The 17956-nt window shown below is 40.7% G+C and overlaps 1 protein-coding gene across 2 annotated transcripts in view; it reads right to left on the minus strand.

Moving 5' to 3' along the window:
- Positions 1-17956, minus strand: part of LOC110530824 (netrin-G1-like) — a 141889-nt gene that overhangs the window by 89999 nt on the left and 33934 nt on the right. For both annotated transcript variants that reach the window (XM_036986619.1, XM_021614107.2), the window contains exon 2: positions 9967-10610. In XM_036986619.1, coding sequence (XP_036842514.1) covers positions 9967-10610 — 644 coding nt within the window. The remainder of the gene's footprint in view (positions 1-9966; positions 10611-17956) is intronic.

Below are 17956 nucleotides of genomic sequence, written 5' to 3' on the forward strand. Positions count from 1 at the left end.
TCTTTTTGGACACGTATCTACTATATCTATGTTATAGTCTGTTTGGACACGTATCTACTATATCTATGTTATAGTCTGTTTGGACACGTATCTACTATATCTATGTTATAGTCTTTTTGGACACGTATCTACTATATCTACGTTATAGTCTGTTTGGACACGTATCTACTATATCTATGTTATAGTCTGTTTGGACACGTATCTACTATATCTACGTTATAGTCTGTTTGGACACGTATCTACTATATCTACGTTATAGTCTGTTTGGACACGTATCTACTATATCTACGTTATAGTCTGTTTGGACACGTATCTACTATATCTATGTTATAGTCTGTTTGGACACGTATCTACTATATCTATGTTATAGTCTTTTTGGACACGTATCTACTATATCTATGTTATAGTCTGTTTGGACACGTATCTACTATATCTATGTTATAGTCTGTTTGGACACGTATCTACTATATCTATGTTATAGTCTGTTTGGACACGTATCTACTATATCAATGTTATAGTCTGTTTGGACACGTATCTACTATATCTATGTTATAGTCTGTTTGGACACGTATCTACTATATCAATGTTATAGTCTGTTTGGACACGTATCTACTATATCTATGTTATAGTCTGTTTGGACACGTATCTACTATATCTACGTATAGTCTGTTTGGACACGTATCTACTATATCTATGTTATAGTCTGTTTGGACACGTATCTACTATATCTATGTTATAGTCTGTTTGGACACGTATCTACTATATCTACGTTATAGTCTGTTTGGACACGTATCTACTATATCTACGTTATAGTCTGTTTGGACACGTATCTACTATATCTACGTTATAGTCTGTTTGGACACGTATCTACTATATCTACGTTATAGTCTGTTTGGACACGTATCTACTATATCTACGTTATAGTCTGTTTGGACACGTATCTACTATATCTATGTTATAGTCTGTTTGGACACGTATCTACTATATCTATGTTATAGTCTGTTTGGACACGTATCTACTATATCTACGTTATAGTCTTTTTGGACACTGGGTCCCCAAATTTCCCAGTGGGTGGCTACCCTTTTTTACCGGTTCCTAACCAACTGTGCGGTTTTGTATTTATTTTTTGCATTGTCTATATCTTATTTTGTACATAATGTTTCCGCCACCGTCTCTTATGACCAAAAAGAGCTTTATACAATAACCGCAATTACCCGCCTCAAACTGGACGAAGAGCACGCCCAATTTTTCAGTTTTTGATTTGTTAAAGAAGTTTGAAATATCCAATAAATGTCGTTCCACTTCATGATTGTGTCCCACTTGTTGTCGATTCTTCACAAAAAAATACAGTTTTATATCTTTATGTTTGAAGCCTGAAATGTGGCAAAAGGTCGCAAAGTTCAAGGGGGCCGAATACTTTCGCAAGGCACTGTATATATAATATACTGTATATATTCTGCACATCTACCATCCCAGTGTTTAATTGCTATATTTTAATTACTTCGTCCCAATGGCCTATTTATTGCCTTACCTCCCTTAATCTACCTCATTTGCACTCACTGTATATAGACTTTTTCTATTGTATTATTGACTATATGTTTGTTTATTCCATGTGTAATCTTTGTTGTTGTATGTGTTGTACTGCTTTGCTTTATCTTGGCCAGGTTGCAGTTGCAAACTAGCCTACCTGGTTAAATAAAGGTTAAATAAAAAAACAGATATATTTTTTTTAAAGATGTTAGATCGGGTTCAAGTCTAGGCTCTGGCTGGGCCACTCAAGGACATTGAGACTTGTCCCGAAGCCACTCCTGCGTTGTCTTGGCCGTGTGCTTAGGGTCATTGTCATCAGGTTCTTGGTCACCTCCCTGACCAAGGCCCTTCTCCACCGATTGCTCAGTTTGGCCGGGCGGCCAGCTCTAGGAAGAGTCTTGGTGGTTCCAAACTTCTTCAATTTAAGAATGATGGAGGCCACTGAGTTCTTGGGGACCTTCAATGCTGCCGAAATTGTTTGGTACCCTTCCCCTGATCTGTGCCTCGTCACAAACCTGTCTCTGAGCACTACAGGACCTTACATAGACAGGTGTGTGTCTTTTCAAATCATATCCAATCAATTGAATTTACCCCAGGTGGACTCCAGTCCAGATCTAGAAACATCTCAAGGATGATCAATGGAAACAGGTTGCACCTGAGCTCAATTTTGAGTCTCATAGCAAAGGGTCTGAATACTTCTGTAAATAAGGTATGTTTTTTATTTTAAATAAATTTGCAAAACATTCTAAAAACCTTTTTTATTTTATCATTATGGGGTATTGTGTCTAGATTGACGAGGGAAAAATCAATTTAATTCATTTTAGAATGAGGCTGTAACATAACAAAATTTGTAAAAAGTCAAGGGGTCTGAATATTTTCTGAAAGCACTCTATACTTCACTTTCTCTGGTCATAGGAACAACATGACTTTGTGCATGATGCAGATGTGGTGTGACTCCATCAGGTGGAGTTATGGTCAGGAAGGAGAGAGCAGACCCTCTGCTGCTCTCTCCCTCCCTGCACTGAGACTAATGTCGTGTTCAAAAATAACTGGGAACTCGGAAATCCCTGACTTTTAACTTCAGTGCGTTCAAGACAACTGGGAACTCGTTTCACAGTCAAAGTATATTTGACTGTGAAAAATCGTTTTGAACGGTCATCCAAGCAGGAAACTCAGGAAACTTTCTCAGGAAACTTTTCAACTTTCTGACCTGAAGATCACTGATGTCATGATTTGACTTTGTTCTTTTCCCAAGTTCCCACAATGACCATCGGATGCAGGTATCATCAGTCCAGTGAAATAAAAAAGATAATTATTTAAATGTATGCTCTGCAGAGCCTCGCAAGTGCTACACCAACTGATCTTTTGTTTTCAAAGCTCGAGCTTTGAAATGGAATATGGTCTGAGAATAGCAATATTGGCAGGCCAATCATATAGCCAATATGCTGTGATCATGTATTAGGGCTACTGCTCAAACCTCATTCCTACAGAACTGATTTTATTCAATTAAAATTGTTACATTTTTTTTAAGTCACGTTGAAAAATAAATCTGAGCGGTAGATCATGGGTTTGCCTTTTGACTGCGAAAGTGATCTTGCTCAGAAAAGGTTGACGAACACTTGATTTAGAGTAAACTAGACTCACTTTGCTTAGTGCTGACACTGTTACACATTCTCAGTGTAAGAAATTAACACCTACTGTAAAATAATTTGGGGTGGTTTTTTTTAACACCTGTGGTGTAAAGCCTAATTTGCAAATTTCCTAGGGTGTCTTTTCTTTTTAAGTGAATTGTAGAGTTGCCACCCATGGCTGTGTTTGTTAGTTACAGAGACATGCTTATTGAATTACTTCCCTTTTAAAGGCATGTGGTTATCCCCAAGTGAGTATCTAGGCGAATACTATCATTACAATTAAACTCTATGAGAATACAATAGATACACTGGCCTGCAAGTCACATTATGCTGGCTGGCAAAGTGATGTGTAATCATTTTTGGAATCCAGCCAGAGTTATCCAACAGTTGAGATTTTTATTCAACCTACATTCAGAATGACTAAAAAGGATTAAGAACTCTGGTAAAGGAGACTACCTCAACCATTTAAATGGGAACAACCATTTCAGCAACAGGTACAATAAATCTAACTCATTGGATTAGTTTAGACAAATGTATGTTACTTATCTTTGAGTAGAATAAGATTAATCAATCCACCAATATACATTCAAAACAATGATATTAAAAACAATCCTAAAAAAATAACTTGCAGTAGAGGATGCTGGGAAATATCATAATGAGGGGCGTGGTTTTGATGGGACTGTTTAACTCTCCAAAGTGAACAACAATATGACGGGACGGGGGTGGTTCCCTGGCTTTCCACCAAAGATGGAGGTCAAATTTAAATCTGGGCTTGCATCCCACATAGCACCCATTCCCTATATAGTGCACTACTTTTGACCAGGGCCGTATGTAATTGTAATGAATAGGGTGCCATTTGGAATGTAACTCTGATAATTATAGGGATGTTAGCCGTGTATTCAGGCCCTGGCACAGCTCTCATTAGAATGCAAAACGGAGCATTCCGCTCTCATTAGAATGCAAAACGGAGCATTCCGCTCTCAATAGAATGCAAAACGGAGCATTCCGCTCTCATTAGAATGCAAAACGGAGCATTCCGCTCATAAAACATAAAAGGACTTTAATTAAAATTAAATTATTAAACACAAAATGGTTGATTCAGGGTAGCGTGTAAATCATGCTATATGTGGAGCCCTTACTAAAGATAGCTAATAGCTCACTTTAGCATAATGTATTCACATCAGGTAGTTTCCCATATACCTGTGACAGTCAAAATAAAGGAAACACTTGAGTAAATGAAAGATACGAAGTAAATTGAAAGCAGGTGCTTCCCCACAGGTGTAGTTAATTAAGCAATTAACATCCTTAGGGTCATGTATAAAAATGCCCAGTTGGTTTTAAATATACTTATTATGCATCAAAGTTATTGGAATCGCTCAAATGTACTTAAGTATCAAAAGTAAAAGTATAAATAATTTCACGTTCCTTATGTTAAGAAATCCAGACGGCACAATTTTCTATTTTTTTATTAACGGATAGCCAGGGGCACACTCCAACACTCAGACATAATAGTGACCTGATTCAGGAAACTATAAGTATGAAGTCACCACTTCACAGGAGAGCTGTTGGAACATTTATTTTTTGAATCAATGTCACGTTCTGACCTTTATTTCCTTTGTTTTGTATTCATTATTTAGTATGGTCAGGGCGTGAGTTGGGGTGGGCAGTCTATGTTTGTTTTTCTATGATTTGGGTATTTCTATGTTTCGGCCTAGTATGGTTCTCAATCAGAGGCAGGTGTCATTAGTTGTCTCTGATTGAGAATCATACTTAGGTAGCCTGGGTTTCACTGTGTGTTTGTGGGTGATTGTTCCTGTCTCTGTGTTTGCACCAGATAGGACTGTTTTAGGTTTTCGCACGTTTGTTGTTTTGTTAGTTTATTCATGTACAGTTTCTTTATTAAAGTACAATGAATAACAACCACGCTGCGTTTTGGTCCGCCTCTCCTTCACCTCAGGAAAACCATTACAATCAAAATGCGTTTTCTGTCAGAAATGCCTTCTGGAACATGTGAACTTTCATGTGTCTTAATAACAAACTCATATGTCATCTGTAAATACGAATAAAATTGTTAAATTACGAGCCTTGTTAAGCCACAGAAAAAGTTGGCAAACTTCCCATTAGCCATGATTGGCTGAGATAATGAGTGGGCTGGGCAACCCGAGAGAGGAGTTCGGATTGGTTTGCCAAAGAAGTTTGTCAGTCTGTGTTGGTAATCATGTCGAACTCTGCTTTAAAAAAATATATATATATTGTGTAGTGGAGCTGCATAAGTGTGGCTCTCCACTTTCTGGAGAATCAAGTTTTGAAGTCAGTGGAAGTATGATAGCTAAAGGGATGGAGAAAACACCTGATGACTTCTTCAAACTGAGGGCAACCGTGGTATGGCATTGCTGACAGGGAGACGTGTCCATGCACGATGATATATGCAGGTCAAATATATCACGTTTTCTCATTTTTGACGAAGTGATTTCATATAAAATTAAAGTTTACTGTTAGCTAGCTTGCTAATGTTAGCTGGCTGGCTCCCTAGCCAATGTTATTGATTGTTTCCTACAGCCGTGTGCTGTTCTAGTTAGAGCCTAATGTTAGCTAGCTAACATTGAACATGGTTGGTTAGCTCCCAGCATTTTGTTTAACTTGTTGGGGATAGGGGGCAGTATTTTCACTTGCGTGCCCATATGAATTGCATGCCCATAGTGAACTGCATCAAACTCTGTCCTAGATTGCTAATATATGCATATTATTATTACTATTGGATAGAAAACACTCTGAAGTTTCTAAAACTGTTTGAATTATGTCTGTGAGTATAACAGAACTCATAGGGCAGGCAATCTTCCAAACAAGAAGTAAAATTCTGAAAGTTGGGGCAACTTTGACGTCATCGCTCCCTCCTTGCCCAACAAGATATGGATCTGGAAGCACTTCCTATGCCTTCCACTAGATGTCCTCATTCAGTAGAAAGTGTAATGGAGCTTTTGCTGTGAACTTTGACCTAATGGGAGGGAAAATATTCGGTGTCGCAACAGAATGCCATTTTGCTGTGGCGCATTTCTCTGTGAATGCTAAGGCTGTTCCAATCAGCCCCAGATGAAAACGAATGATCCGGTTGGAATGTTATTGGATATATATGACTATAACATCCTGAAGATTGATTCTGTACTTAGTTTGACCAGTTTATTCGACCTGGAATATATCTTTTGGAAGTTTTCATGCAAGTTATCTTGGACCAGTAGTCAGTTTTTGGGCACATGAGCTGAAAGTGATAGCAAATGCAGCTACTTGGACACTAGTATTGGACATTATGGAACAACACAACGATTTATTGTGGAAGTAGGACTCCTTTCACTACATTCTGATGAAAGATCATCAAAGGTAAGGGAATATTTATGTTGTAAGTTTGTATTTCTGTTGACTCCAACATGGCGGAGAAATATTGTTACGCCTGAGCACCGTCTCAGATTATTGCAATGTTAGGCTTTTTCCGTAACGTTTAAAATAAATCTGACACAGCGGTTGCATTAAGAACCAGTGTATCTTTAATTATATGTAGAACATGTATCTTTAGTCAAAGTTTATGATGAGTATTTCTGTTATCTGGCGTAGCTTTCTATAATTCCTCCGGATATTTTGGAAGAATTTCTGAACATGGCGTCAATGTAAACCGAGATTTGTGGATATAATATGCATATTATCGAACAAAACAAATGTACTGTCTAACAAGAGGTTAGTGATTTATTTTATTTCTAATCCTGCTTTTGTGACTATCTTTGGCTGGAAAAAATGGCTGCGTTTTTTCTTTGGTTTGGTGGTGGTCTAACATAAATATATGTTGTGTTTTCGCTGTAAAACATTTTAAAAATCTGACACGATGGGTAGATGAACAAGGTGTTTATCTTTCATTTGAGGTATTGGACTTGTTAATGTGTGAAAGTTAAATATTTCTAAAGAATATTTTTGAATTCCCTGTGCCACCTTTTCAGCTGAACGGGGGGGTGGAGTTCCCTGAGGGGAACGCCTTGCCCCCTTAACTAGCTAACGTTAGCTGGCTGGCTCGTTAGCTAACGTTACGTGACGTGTGTACAACACCCGTTGAGTATGGCCAGTGTCAGTAAACGTCTGCAGAAAAGTGTAATGAAATTGCTGCCAGCCGAGTTTGTTAGGCTGTTTTCATGTTATCCAGAGGTAAACTAATCATCGGCCAGAGCATCAAGTGTGCGCTTTGAGAGCGACGTGAGATGGGTGGGGCTAAAGCTTAGGGTGAGGGTGTGAACGATGCTGAATGGCTGTAGACAAAGAAGAGCTCTTCACTAGATGGCAAAACAGGCAATTTTCTCAAAAGTGAGTTTACAAGTTGATCAACTTTCAAAGCAGAATTACTTTCCCGTTGTTCCTCAAATGCACTGTATGATATACCATTTTGTAACTCTGAGTCTCTCCTTTTATGTAATGTAAAAGACGCAATTTCAAATGTTGATACATAAGACCGAATCCAGGTGGTGAGTCACGAGTTACAAACGAAGCATTTGCGTTTACTGAGTCCGCCAGATCAGAGGCATTAGGGGATGACCAGGGATGTTCTCTTGATAAGCGTATGAATTTGACAATTTTTTCTGTCAAAATATAACGAGTACTTTTGGGGTGTCAGGGAAAATGTATGGAGTAAAAAGTACATTATTTTATTTAGGAATGAAGTGAAATTAGTTGGCAAAAATATAAATAGTGAAGTACAGATACCCTAAAAATAGTTACGTAGTACTTTAAAGTATTTTTTTACTTAAGTACTTTACACCATTATGTGTGTGTGTCTCAGTCACCAGATCTCTACCCAATTGAACACTTGTGGGAGATTCTGGAGCAACTCCTGAGACAGCATTTTCCACCATGATCAAGGAAACACCAAATTATGGAATTTCTCATGGACAAATGGTGCCGCATCCCTCCAATAGAGGAGGTGCGGAAAAAAGGGAGAACTCGATTTGTTGTTTTGAAAGTCTTGAAACAGTTTGGTTACTAGCTAGCTACCGTTTGAGTTTGGATCCCACGACGCGGTTGGAATCAGTTGCTGGGACCAACGGTCTGATGAGCTGCATGGCGTAGCAGCTAGCCTAGCTGCCACAGTTAGCTGCGTATCAAGCCTGTAGGGTTTCCTTGAGGGGGGGGAACACAGCCCGCGACTCGATTAGCCCTTGTGCCCTTAACAGATTGCCCCGAGCTTGTGACTGTCTAGTTCCCTGTTTGATTCTGTTTCCATCTTCCCTGTAACCTGCACTGTCTGGAACAGTGTTACAGCATAGCTTATGTTGCTACCATGACAAAGACCAAAGCCAGTGGGAGTATCATTGAGGTAAGTGGTGTCTCTCTACCAAGGATCTTTAGAACAAACCAAAATATTTCTGCACTCATTTGTTACAACAACAAGAAAATAGCTTCGAGTGTTATGTCCAAATACTGGTGGAGTCAACTAATGAAAATAATTTGACGACCTGACCTGAGAGGTGCAGGACCTGAAAAACAGTTTTTCCAAACAGTTTTTCCACTAGATGTTGGAACATTGCTGCGGGGACTTGCTTCCATTCAGCCACAAGAGCATTAGTGAGGTCGGGCACTGATGTTGGGCGATAAGCCCTGGCTCGCAGTCGGCGTTCCAATGAATCCCAAAGGTGCTTGATAGGGTTGAGGTCAGGACTCTGTGCAGGCCAGTCAAGTTCTTCCACACCGATCTCATCGAACCATTTCTGTATGGACCTCGCTTTATGCACTGTTGCCGAAAAATTGGAAGCACAGAATAGTCTAGAATGTATGCTGTAGTGTCAAGATTTCCCTTCACTGGAACTAAGCGGTCAAACCTGAACCATGAAAAACAGCCCCAGACCATTATTCCTCAACCAAATTTTAAGAAGCTCCCAACGAACATTTATTGTGCTGAAGTTGCTTCAAGAGGCAGTTTGGAACTCGGTAGTGTGTATCGCAATCGAGGACAGACAATTTTTATGCGCTACATGCTTCAGAACTTGGAGGTCCTGTTCTGTGAGCTTGAATGGCCTACCACTTCGGCTGAGCTGTTGTTGCTTCTAGATGTTTCCACTTCCCATTAACAGCACTTACAGTTGACCATGGCAGCTCTAGCAGGGCATAAATTTGATGAACTGACGTGTTGGAAAGGTGGCACCAATTGACCAGTCACTGAGCTCATCAGTAAGGCCATTCTACTGCCAATGATTGTCTATGGAGATTGCATGTCTGTGTGCTCGATTTCATACACTTGTCAGCAACGGGGTGGCTGAAATAGCTGAATCCACTGATTTGAAAACATACTTTTGGCCATATTGTGTGTGTATTGTTATGCAGGCTATGTGTGCCATTTTAAAATGTATGTAGTTTTGTCCTTGAAATGTTCTTGTCAATTAATGTTCTATATTATGTCATGTTTTGTGTGGACCCCAGAAAGAGTCGCTGCTACCTTCGCAACAGCTAATGGGGATCCATTAATAAAATCCCTAGAATCTCTGTCAAGGTGCATTGAAGCTGTTCTGGTGGATCGTGGCGGCTCAGTTACTAAGAAACTTTATTTTGGTGTTTCATTTGTTTTGTAGATTATCTGTAGATTGGAGCAGCCTGATCACAGCCAAACCAAATACAATGAAACAAACTAACTTTGTTCCTAGATCCATGTAAAGCAATCACAAATACCTTGGCACACAATACAATATCTGTTGGCACAGGTCTCTCTATGGTAAAATAGATATATGATCTCAATGGAATGGAAGTTTTTTAATAAAAACGAATGAACCATCTCTCTTACCTGCCCTGCACCTTGATGTCAGAGATGGCGTAGAAGTATCGGGACAGGTTGTTCTCATCCACCATGGTGGCCCCGGTGGCCGGTTTCAGCAGCCGTATCCTCAGGTCCGTCACCGTGAAGAAATCCCGCAGGTTCCTGGTGGTGTCCAGTTGACCGTAGAGCGACGCCATGTTGTGTAGCCGCGGTCCGGCGAACAGCGCGAACCGATCCTTGATCTCGAAACGGACGGTTTTATCGTACTTCCACACGTAGCCTCGGGAGTAGTCCTCGGTGCAGATGATGTCGAGGAGGGTTCGCTGGGTCAGCTCGTTGACCGTCTTGGGCTCCATGGTGAAGGCATCGAGGCAGTCGGTAGCGTAGAACTGGTAAGGGGTCCAGGTTTTACCGTAGTCTAACGATTTCTCCAGAAGCATCTGCTCAGGGCGGCCGGACTCGAAGGTGAGGATGATGTCGTCCGTCAGCTCGATAGTTTTGTTCCAGGACAGCGTGATGTTGACCTCCAGGGGTTTGGGGAACGTATTCCATGAACTGGATTGCCAGAAGGTTGTGGGGTTGCGTCCCTCGAAGTCGAACATGAGCTCTGGAGGGTGGGCTAGTTCATCTGTGGAGGCGTCACACTCGTTGTTGCACATGTAAGGGTTTTCCTGTGAGAGAAACAGAGGTCAAAGAGTGAAGAAATACCAGGTTCATTCAGCATCATTATGAGACATTATACGGGCCCACTCTGCTTATGACAAGTCTCGCAATGTATTGTAACTGCACCGTAATGCATTATAACTAATGACTAGAAGTACAACTGGGAGGGAAACAACGGCATAATAATCTTCCAATTGACTAACCCTCTTCGTCGTTACACCATGCATCCTGTACACTGTCTTTTCCATGCATCCTGTACACTGTCTTTTCACCACCCCTCTCCTCTACTAACAATGTCCCCTACTACTAGTAGAGAGATAATTAATCCGTCCATAATTACATTGGGAATCTGTTGTCTAACGTCTCTTCTTCACCTTCCCATCCTCTACTCCTGCATTCCCCACCACTCGTTCTCCCCAGGATGCCTCCGGACTCATCTACTCTACCAACCACATGGACTGTTGTGTCGAATATTCCTGCTGTTCCTCTAATATAGATGGGTTGAGGAATCTTCAATGACTACCTCTTATGAAACACATAGCTGAGAAACATACATATTTCATGGGCCTTCATCTGCACAGCACTGCCTGCACCACCGAGACTCAGCACGACTCTGTGTGTGTGTGTGTGTTCTTTGTGTGCATATGAGTGTTTGAGAATGAGAATGCACACACTCACATTGACATTCATCTCTCACCTCTACCTCCTCTGCAAAACAATGGGGCCAGCCACAGATGAGACTTTGATACAATATAAAACATTCGATAGCCCTGTATTCATTTCAGTGTACTAATGTTGGCCATTTTAAAATGTACATAGTACTTAGCACTTGAAATAGCAGTATGATCATGAGATTGTGATACAGCCAAAACACATTCAAACCAGACTTCATGTTTAACTGAAAGGGAATTGCTTGATCTGATGTTGAAATTCATGCTTCGTAAAACAGCAGGTGTAGACTAACAGTGTAATGATTACTGACGGGTCCTTTTCCAACAATGCAGAGTTAAAGATACAAATCAATATAAAGACCAAGTTAAAGGTAAAAAAAAAATATGAAGTAGAAATATTGAAACAGTAAATAAATACACAGTGAATAATGAATAACAATAACAAGTAAACAAATAACATGGTTATAAACAGGAAGTACCAGGTAATAACATGGCTATAAACAGGAAGTACCAGGTAATAACATGGCTATAAACAGGAAGTACCAGGTAATAACATGGTTATAAACAGGAAGTACCAGGTAATAACATGGCTATAAACAGGAAGTACCAGGTAATAACATGGCTATATACAGGGAGTACCAGGTAATAACATGGCTATATACAGGAAGTACCAGGTAATAACATGGCTATATACAGGAAGTACCAGGTAATAACATGGCTATATACAGTGAGTACCAGGTAATAACATGGCTATATACAGGGAGTACCAGGTAATAACATGGCTATAAACAGGAAGTACCAGGTAATAACATGACTATAAACAGGAAGTACCAGGTAATAACATGGCTATAAACAGGGAGTACCAGGTAATAACATGGCTATATACAGGAAGTACCAGGTAATAACATGGCTATATACAGGGAGTACCAGGTAATAACATGGCTATAAACAGGAAGTACCAGGTAATAACATGGCTATATACAGGGAGTACCAGGTAATAACATGGCTATATACAGGGAGTACCAGGTAATAACATGGCTATATACAGGAAGTACCAGGTAATAACATGGCTATATACAGGTAGTACCAGGTAATAACATGGCTATATACAGGGAGTACCAGGTAATAACATGGCTATATACAGGGAGTATCAGGTAATAACATGGCTATATACAGGGAGTATCAGGTAATATCATGGCTATATACAGGGAGTACCAGGTAATAACATGGCTATATACGAAGTACCAGGTAATAACATGGCTATATACAGAGTACCAGGTAATAACATGGCTATATACGAAGTACCAGGTAATAACATGGCTATATACAGAGTACCAGGTAATAACATGGCTATATACGAAGTACCAGGTAATAACATGGCTATATACAGGGAGTACCAGGTAATAACATGGCTATATACAGGGAGTACCAGGTAATAACATGGCTATATACAGGGAGTACCAGGTAATAACATGGCTATATACGAAGTACCAGGTAATAACATGGCTATATACAGGGAGTACCAGGTAATAACATGGCTATATACAGGGAGTACCAGGTAATAACATGGCTATATACAGGGAGTACCAGGTAATAACATGGCTATATACAGAGTACCAGGTAATAACGTGACTATATACAGAGTACCAGGTAATAACGTGACTATATACAGAGTACCAGGTAATAACATGGCTATATACAGGGAGTACCAGGTAATAACATGGCTATATACAGGGAGTACCAGGTAATAACATGGCTATATACAGGGAGTACCAGGTAATAACATGGCTATATACAGGGAGTACCAGGTAATAACATGGCTATATACAGGGAGTATCAGGTAATAACATGGCTATATACAGGGAGTACCAGGTAATAACATGGCTATATACAGGGAGTACCAGGTAATAACATGGCTATATACAGGGAGTACCAGGTAATAACATGGCTATATACAGAGTACCAGGTAATAACGTGACTATATACAGAGTACCAGGTAATAACGTGACTATATACAGAGTACCAGGTAATAACATGGCTATATACAGGGAGTACCAGGTAATAACATGGCTATATACAGGGAGTACCAGGTAATAACATGGCTATATACAGGGAGTACCAGGTAATAACATGGCTATATACAGGGAGTACCAGGTAATAACATGGCTATATACAGGGAGTATCAGGTAATAACATGGCTATATACAGGGAGTACCAGGTAATAACATGGCTATATACAGGGAGTACCAGGTAATAACATGGCTATATACAGGGAGTACCAGGTAATATCATGGCTATATACAGGGAGTACCAGGTAATAACATGGCTATATACAGGGAGTACCAGGTAATAACATGGCTATATACAGGGAGTACCAGGTAATAACATGGCTATATACAGGGAGTACCAGGTAATAACATGGCTATATACAGGGAGTACCAGGTAATATCATGGCTATATACAGTGAGTACCAGGTAATATCATGGCTATATACAGTGAGTACCAGGTAATACCATGGCTATATACAGTGAGTACCAGGTAATAACATGGCTATATACAGGGAGTACCAGGTAATAACATGGCTACATAGAGGAAGTACCAGTACTGAGTTGATGTTTAGGGGTACAAGGTTATTGAGGTAGCAATCTGCACAAAGGCACAGGTAAAGTGACCAGGCAACAGGATAGATAATAGACTGAGCTGTAGCAACACCATATGTGGAGCAGTGGTAATTGTGTGTGTGTGTGTGTGTGTGTGTGTGGACATGTTTAACTAGTCTTGTGGGGACCAGAAATTTGACCAAATGTGGGATATTAATTTTGGTCCTCACAAGGTCAAATGCTATTTCTAAGGGGTTTAGGGTTAAGGTTAGAATTTAGTATTAGGGTTAAAATTACTGTCGGTTGAGGGTGAGGGTTAGGGTTTGGATTATGGTTAGGTTTTTGGGATAGGGTTAAGGTTAGGGTAAGAGTACGGGTTAGGTTTAGGGGTTAGGGTTAAGGTTAGGGTAAGAGTACGGGTTAGGTTTAGGGGTTAGGGTTAAGGTTAGGGAAAGAGTACGAGTTAGGTTAGGGTAAGAGTACGGGTTAGGTTTAGGGGTTAGGGTTAAGGTTAGGGTAAGAGTACGGGTTAGGGTTAGGGTTAAGGTTAGGGTAAGAGTACAGGTTAGGTTTAGGGGTTAGGGTAAGAGTACGGGTTAGGTTTAGGGGTTAGGGTTGAGGTTAGGGTAAGAGTACGGGTTAGGTTTAGGGGTTAGGGTTAAGGTTAGGGTAAGAGTACGGGTTAGGTTTAGGGGTTAGGGTTAAGGTTAGGGAAAGAGTACGAGTTAGGTTAGGGTAAGAGTACGGGTTAGGTTTAGGGGTTAGGGTAAGAGTACGGGTTAGGTTTAGGGGTTAGGGTTGAGGTTAGGGTAAGAGTACGGGTTAGGTTTAGGGGTTAGGGTTAAGGTTAGGGAAAGAGTACGAGTTAGGTTAGGGTAAGAGTACGGGTTAGGTTTAGGGGTTAGGGTTAAGGTTAGGGTAAGAGTACGGGTTAGGGTTAGGGTTAAGGTTAGGGTAAGAGTACAGGTTAGGTTTAGGGGTTAGGGTAAGAGTACGGGTTAGGTTTAGGGGTTAGGGTTGAGGTTAGGGTAAGAGTACGGGTTAGGTTTAGGGGTTAGGGTTAAGGTTAGGGTAAGAGTACGGGTTAGGTTTAGGGGTTAGGGTTAAGGTTAGGGAAAGAGTACGAGTTAGGTTAGGGTAAGAGTACGGGTTAGGTTTAGGGGTTAGGGTTAAGGTTAGGTTAAGAGTACGGGTTAGGGTTAGGGTTAAGGTTAGGGTAAGAGTACAGGTTAGGTTTAGGGGTTAGGGTAAGAGTACGGGTTAGGTTTAGGGGTTAGGGTTAAGGTTAGGGTAAGAGTACGGGTTAGGTTTAGGGGTTAGGGTTAAGGTTAGGGTAAGAGTATGGGTTAGGTTTAGGGGTTAGGGTTAAGGTTAGGGTAAGAGTATGGGTTAGGTTTAGGGGTTAGGGTTAAGGTTAGAGTATGGGTTAGGTTTAGGGGTTACTGTTAAGGTTAGGGTAAGAGTATGGGTTAGGTTTAGGGGTTAGGGTTAAGGTTAGGGTAAGAGTATGGTTTAGGGGTTAGGGTTAAGGTTAGGGTAAGAGTATGGGTTAGGTTTAGGGGTTAGGGTTAAGGTTAGGGTAAGAGTACGGGTTAGGTTTAGGGGTTAAGGTTAGGGTAAGAGTATGGTTTAGGGGTTAGGGTTAAGGTTAGGGTAAGAGTATGGGTTAGGTTTAGGGGTTAGGGTTAAGGTTAGGGTAAGAGTATGGGTTAGGTTTAGGGGTTAGGGTTAAGGTTAGGGTAAGAGTATGGTTTAGGGGTTAGGGTTAAGGTTAGGGTAAGAGTATGGTTTAGGGGTTAGGGTTAAGGTTAGGGTAAGAGTATGGGTTAGGTTTAGGGGTTAGGGTTAAGGTTAGGGTAAGAGTATGGGTTAGGTTTAGGGGTTAGGGTTAAGGTTAGGGTAAGAGTATGGGTTAGGTTTAGGGGTTAGGGTTAAGGTTAGGGTAAGAGTACGGGTTAGGTTTAGGGGTTAGGGTTAAGGTTAGGGTAAGAATACGGGTTAGGTTTAGGGGTCAGGGTTAAGGTTAGGGTAAGAGTATGGGTTAGGTTTAGGGAAAATAAGATTTTGAATGGGACTGAATTGTGTGTTCCCACAAGGTTAGCTGTCAAATCAAATAACATTATATTGGTCACAGACACATTTTTTTTTTTGTCAGATGTTATTGCGGGTGTAACAAAATGCTTGTGTGATGTAGTGTGTGTGTGTGTGTGTGTGTGTGTGTGTGTGGGTAGAGTCAGTGCAAGAGAGTTAGTTCAAAAAAGGGTAAACGCAGGTGGAGCCATTTGATGAGCTATTTAGCAGTCTTATGGCTTGGGGTTAGAAGCTGTACAGGGTTGGTTGCAGACTTCGATACCACTTGCCGTGCGGTAGCATAGAGAACACTTTTGGGTCTTGGTAAACGGGTAGTACCAGGAGCAGGACTAAGCAGCCCTGAGGGGGGGCCTCAAGTGTTGAGGGTCGGCGTGGAGGATGAATTGTTGTCTACCGCTAGCATTTGAGGGCAGCCCGTCAGGAAGTCCAGGATCCAGTTGTAGAGGGTGGACCCTGAACAGAGTCTACCCTCAAGACATAAGCCTGCTAAATAGCCGATTATTAACCTAATAAATATCGACAATATATATATATATTTTTTTTGTTGTTGACTCATCAACATACGCCGCTGCTACTGTTCATTATTTATAATATTTATCACATACAGTACACAGTTGAAGTCAGATGTTTACATATACTTAGTTATTACAACTTGTTTTTCAACCACTCCACAAATTTCTTGTTAACAAACTATAGTTTTGCCAAGTCGGTTAGGACATCTACTTTGTGCATGACACAAGTAATTTCTCCAACAATTTTTTTAGACTATTTCTTTATAATTCACTGTATCACAATTCTAGTGGGACAGACGTTTACATACACTAAGTTGACTGTGCCTTTAAACAGCTTGGAAAATTCCAGAAAATGATGTCATGGCTTTAGAAGCTTCTGATAATTTGAGTCAATTGGAGGTGTATCTGTGGATGTATTGCAAGGCCTACCTTCAAACTCAGTGCCTCTTTGCTTGACATCATGGGGAAATCTATAGAAATCAGCCAAGACCTCAGAAAATAAATTGTAGACCTCCACAAGTCTGGTTCATCCTTGGGAGCAATTTCCAAACACCTGATGATACCACGTTCATCTGTACAACCAATAGTACACAAGTATAAACACCATGGGACCACGCAGACGTTATACCCCTCAGGAAGGAGACGCGTTCTGTCTCCTAGAGTTGAACGTACTTTGGTGTGAAAAGGGCAAATCAATCCCAGAACAACAGCATAGGACCTTGTGAAGATGCTGGAGGAAACAGGTACAACAATATCTATATCCACAGTCAAACCAATTCTATATTGACATAACCTGAAAGGCTGCTCAGCAAGGAAGAAACCACTACTCCAAAACCGCCATTAAAAAAAGCCAGACTACGGTTTGCATCTGCACATGGGGACAAAGATCGTACTTTTTGGAGAAATGTCCTCTGGTCTGATGAAACAAAAATAGAACTGTTTGGCCATAATGACCATCGTTATGTTTGGCGGAAAAAGGGGGAGGCTTGCAAGCCAAAGAACACCATCCCAACCGTGAAGCACAGGGGTGGCAGCATCATGTTGTGGGGGTGCTTTGCTACAGGATGGACTGGTGCACTTCACAAAATAGATGGCATCATCAGGATGGAAAACGATGATATATTGAAGCAACATCTCAAGACATGTCAGGAAGTTAAAGCTTGGTCGCAAATGGGTCTTCCAAATGGACAATGACCCCATGTATACTTCCAAAGTTGTTACAAAATGGCTTAAGGACAACAAAGTCAAGGTATTGGAGTGGCCATCACAAAGCCCTGACCTCAATCCTATAGAAAATGTACGGGCAGAACTGGAAAAGCACTTGTGAGCAAGGAGGCCGACAAACCTGTCTCAGTTACACCAGCTCTGTCAGGTTGAATGGGCCAAAATTCACCCAATTTATTGTGGGAAGCTTGTGGAAGGCTACCTGAAACGTTTGACCCAAGTTAAACTATTTAAAGGCAATGCTATCAAATACTAA

Source organism: Oncorhynchus mykiss, chromosome 8 (genome assembly GCF_013265735.2).
Source record: "Oncorhynchus mykiss isolate Arlee chromosome 8, USDA_OmykA_1.1, whole genome shotgun sequence".
Classification (NCBI taxonomy): domain Eukaryota; kingdom Metazoa; phylum Chordata; class Actinopteri; order Salmoniformes; family Salmonidae; genus Oncorhynchus; species Oncorhynchus mykiss.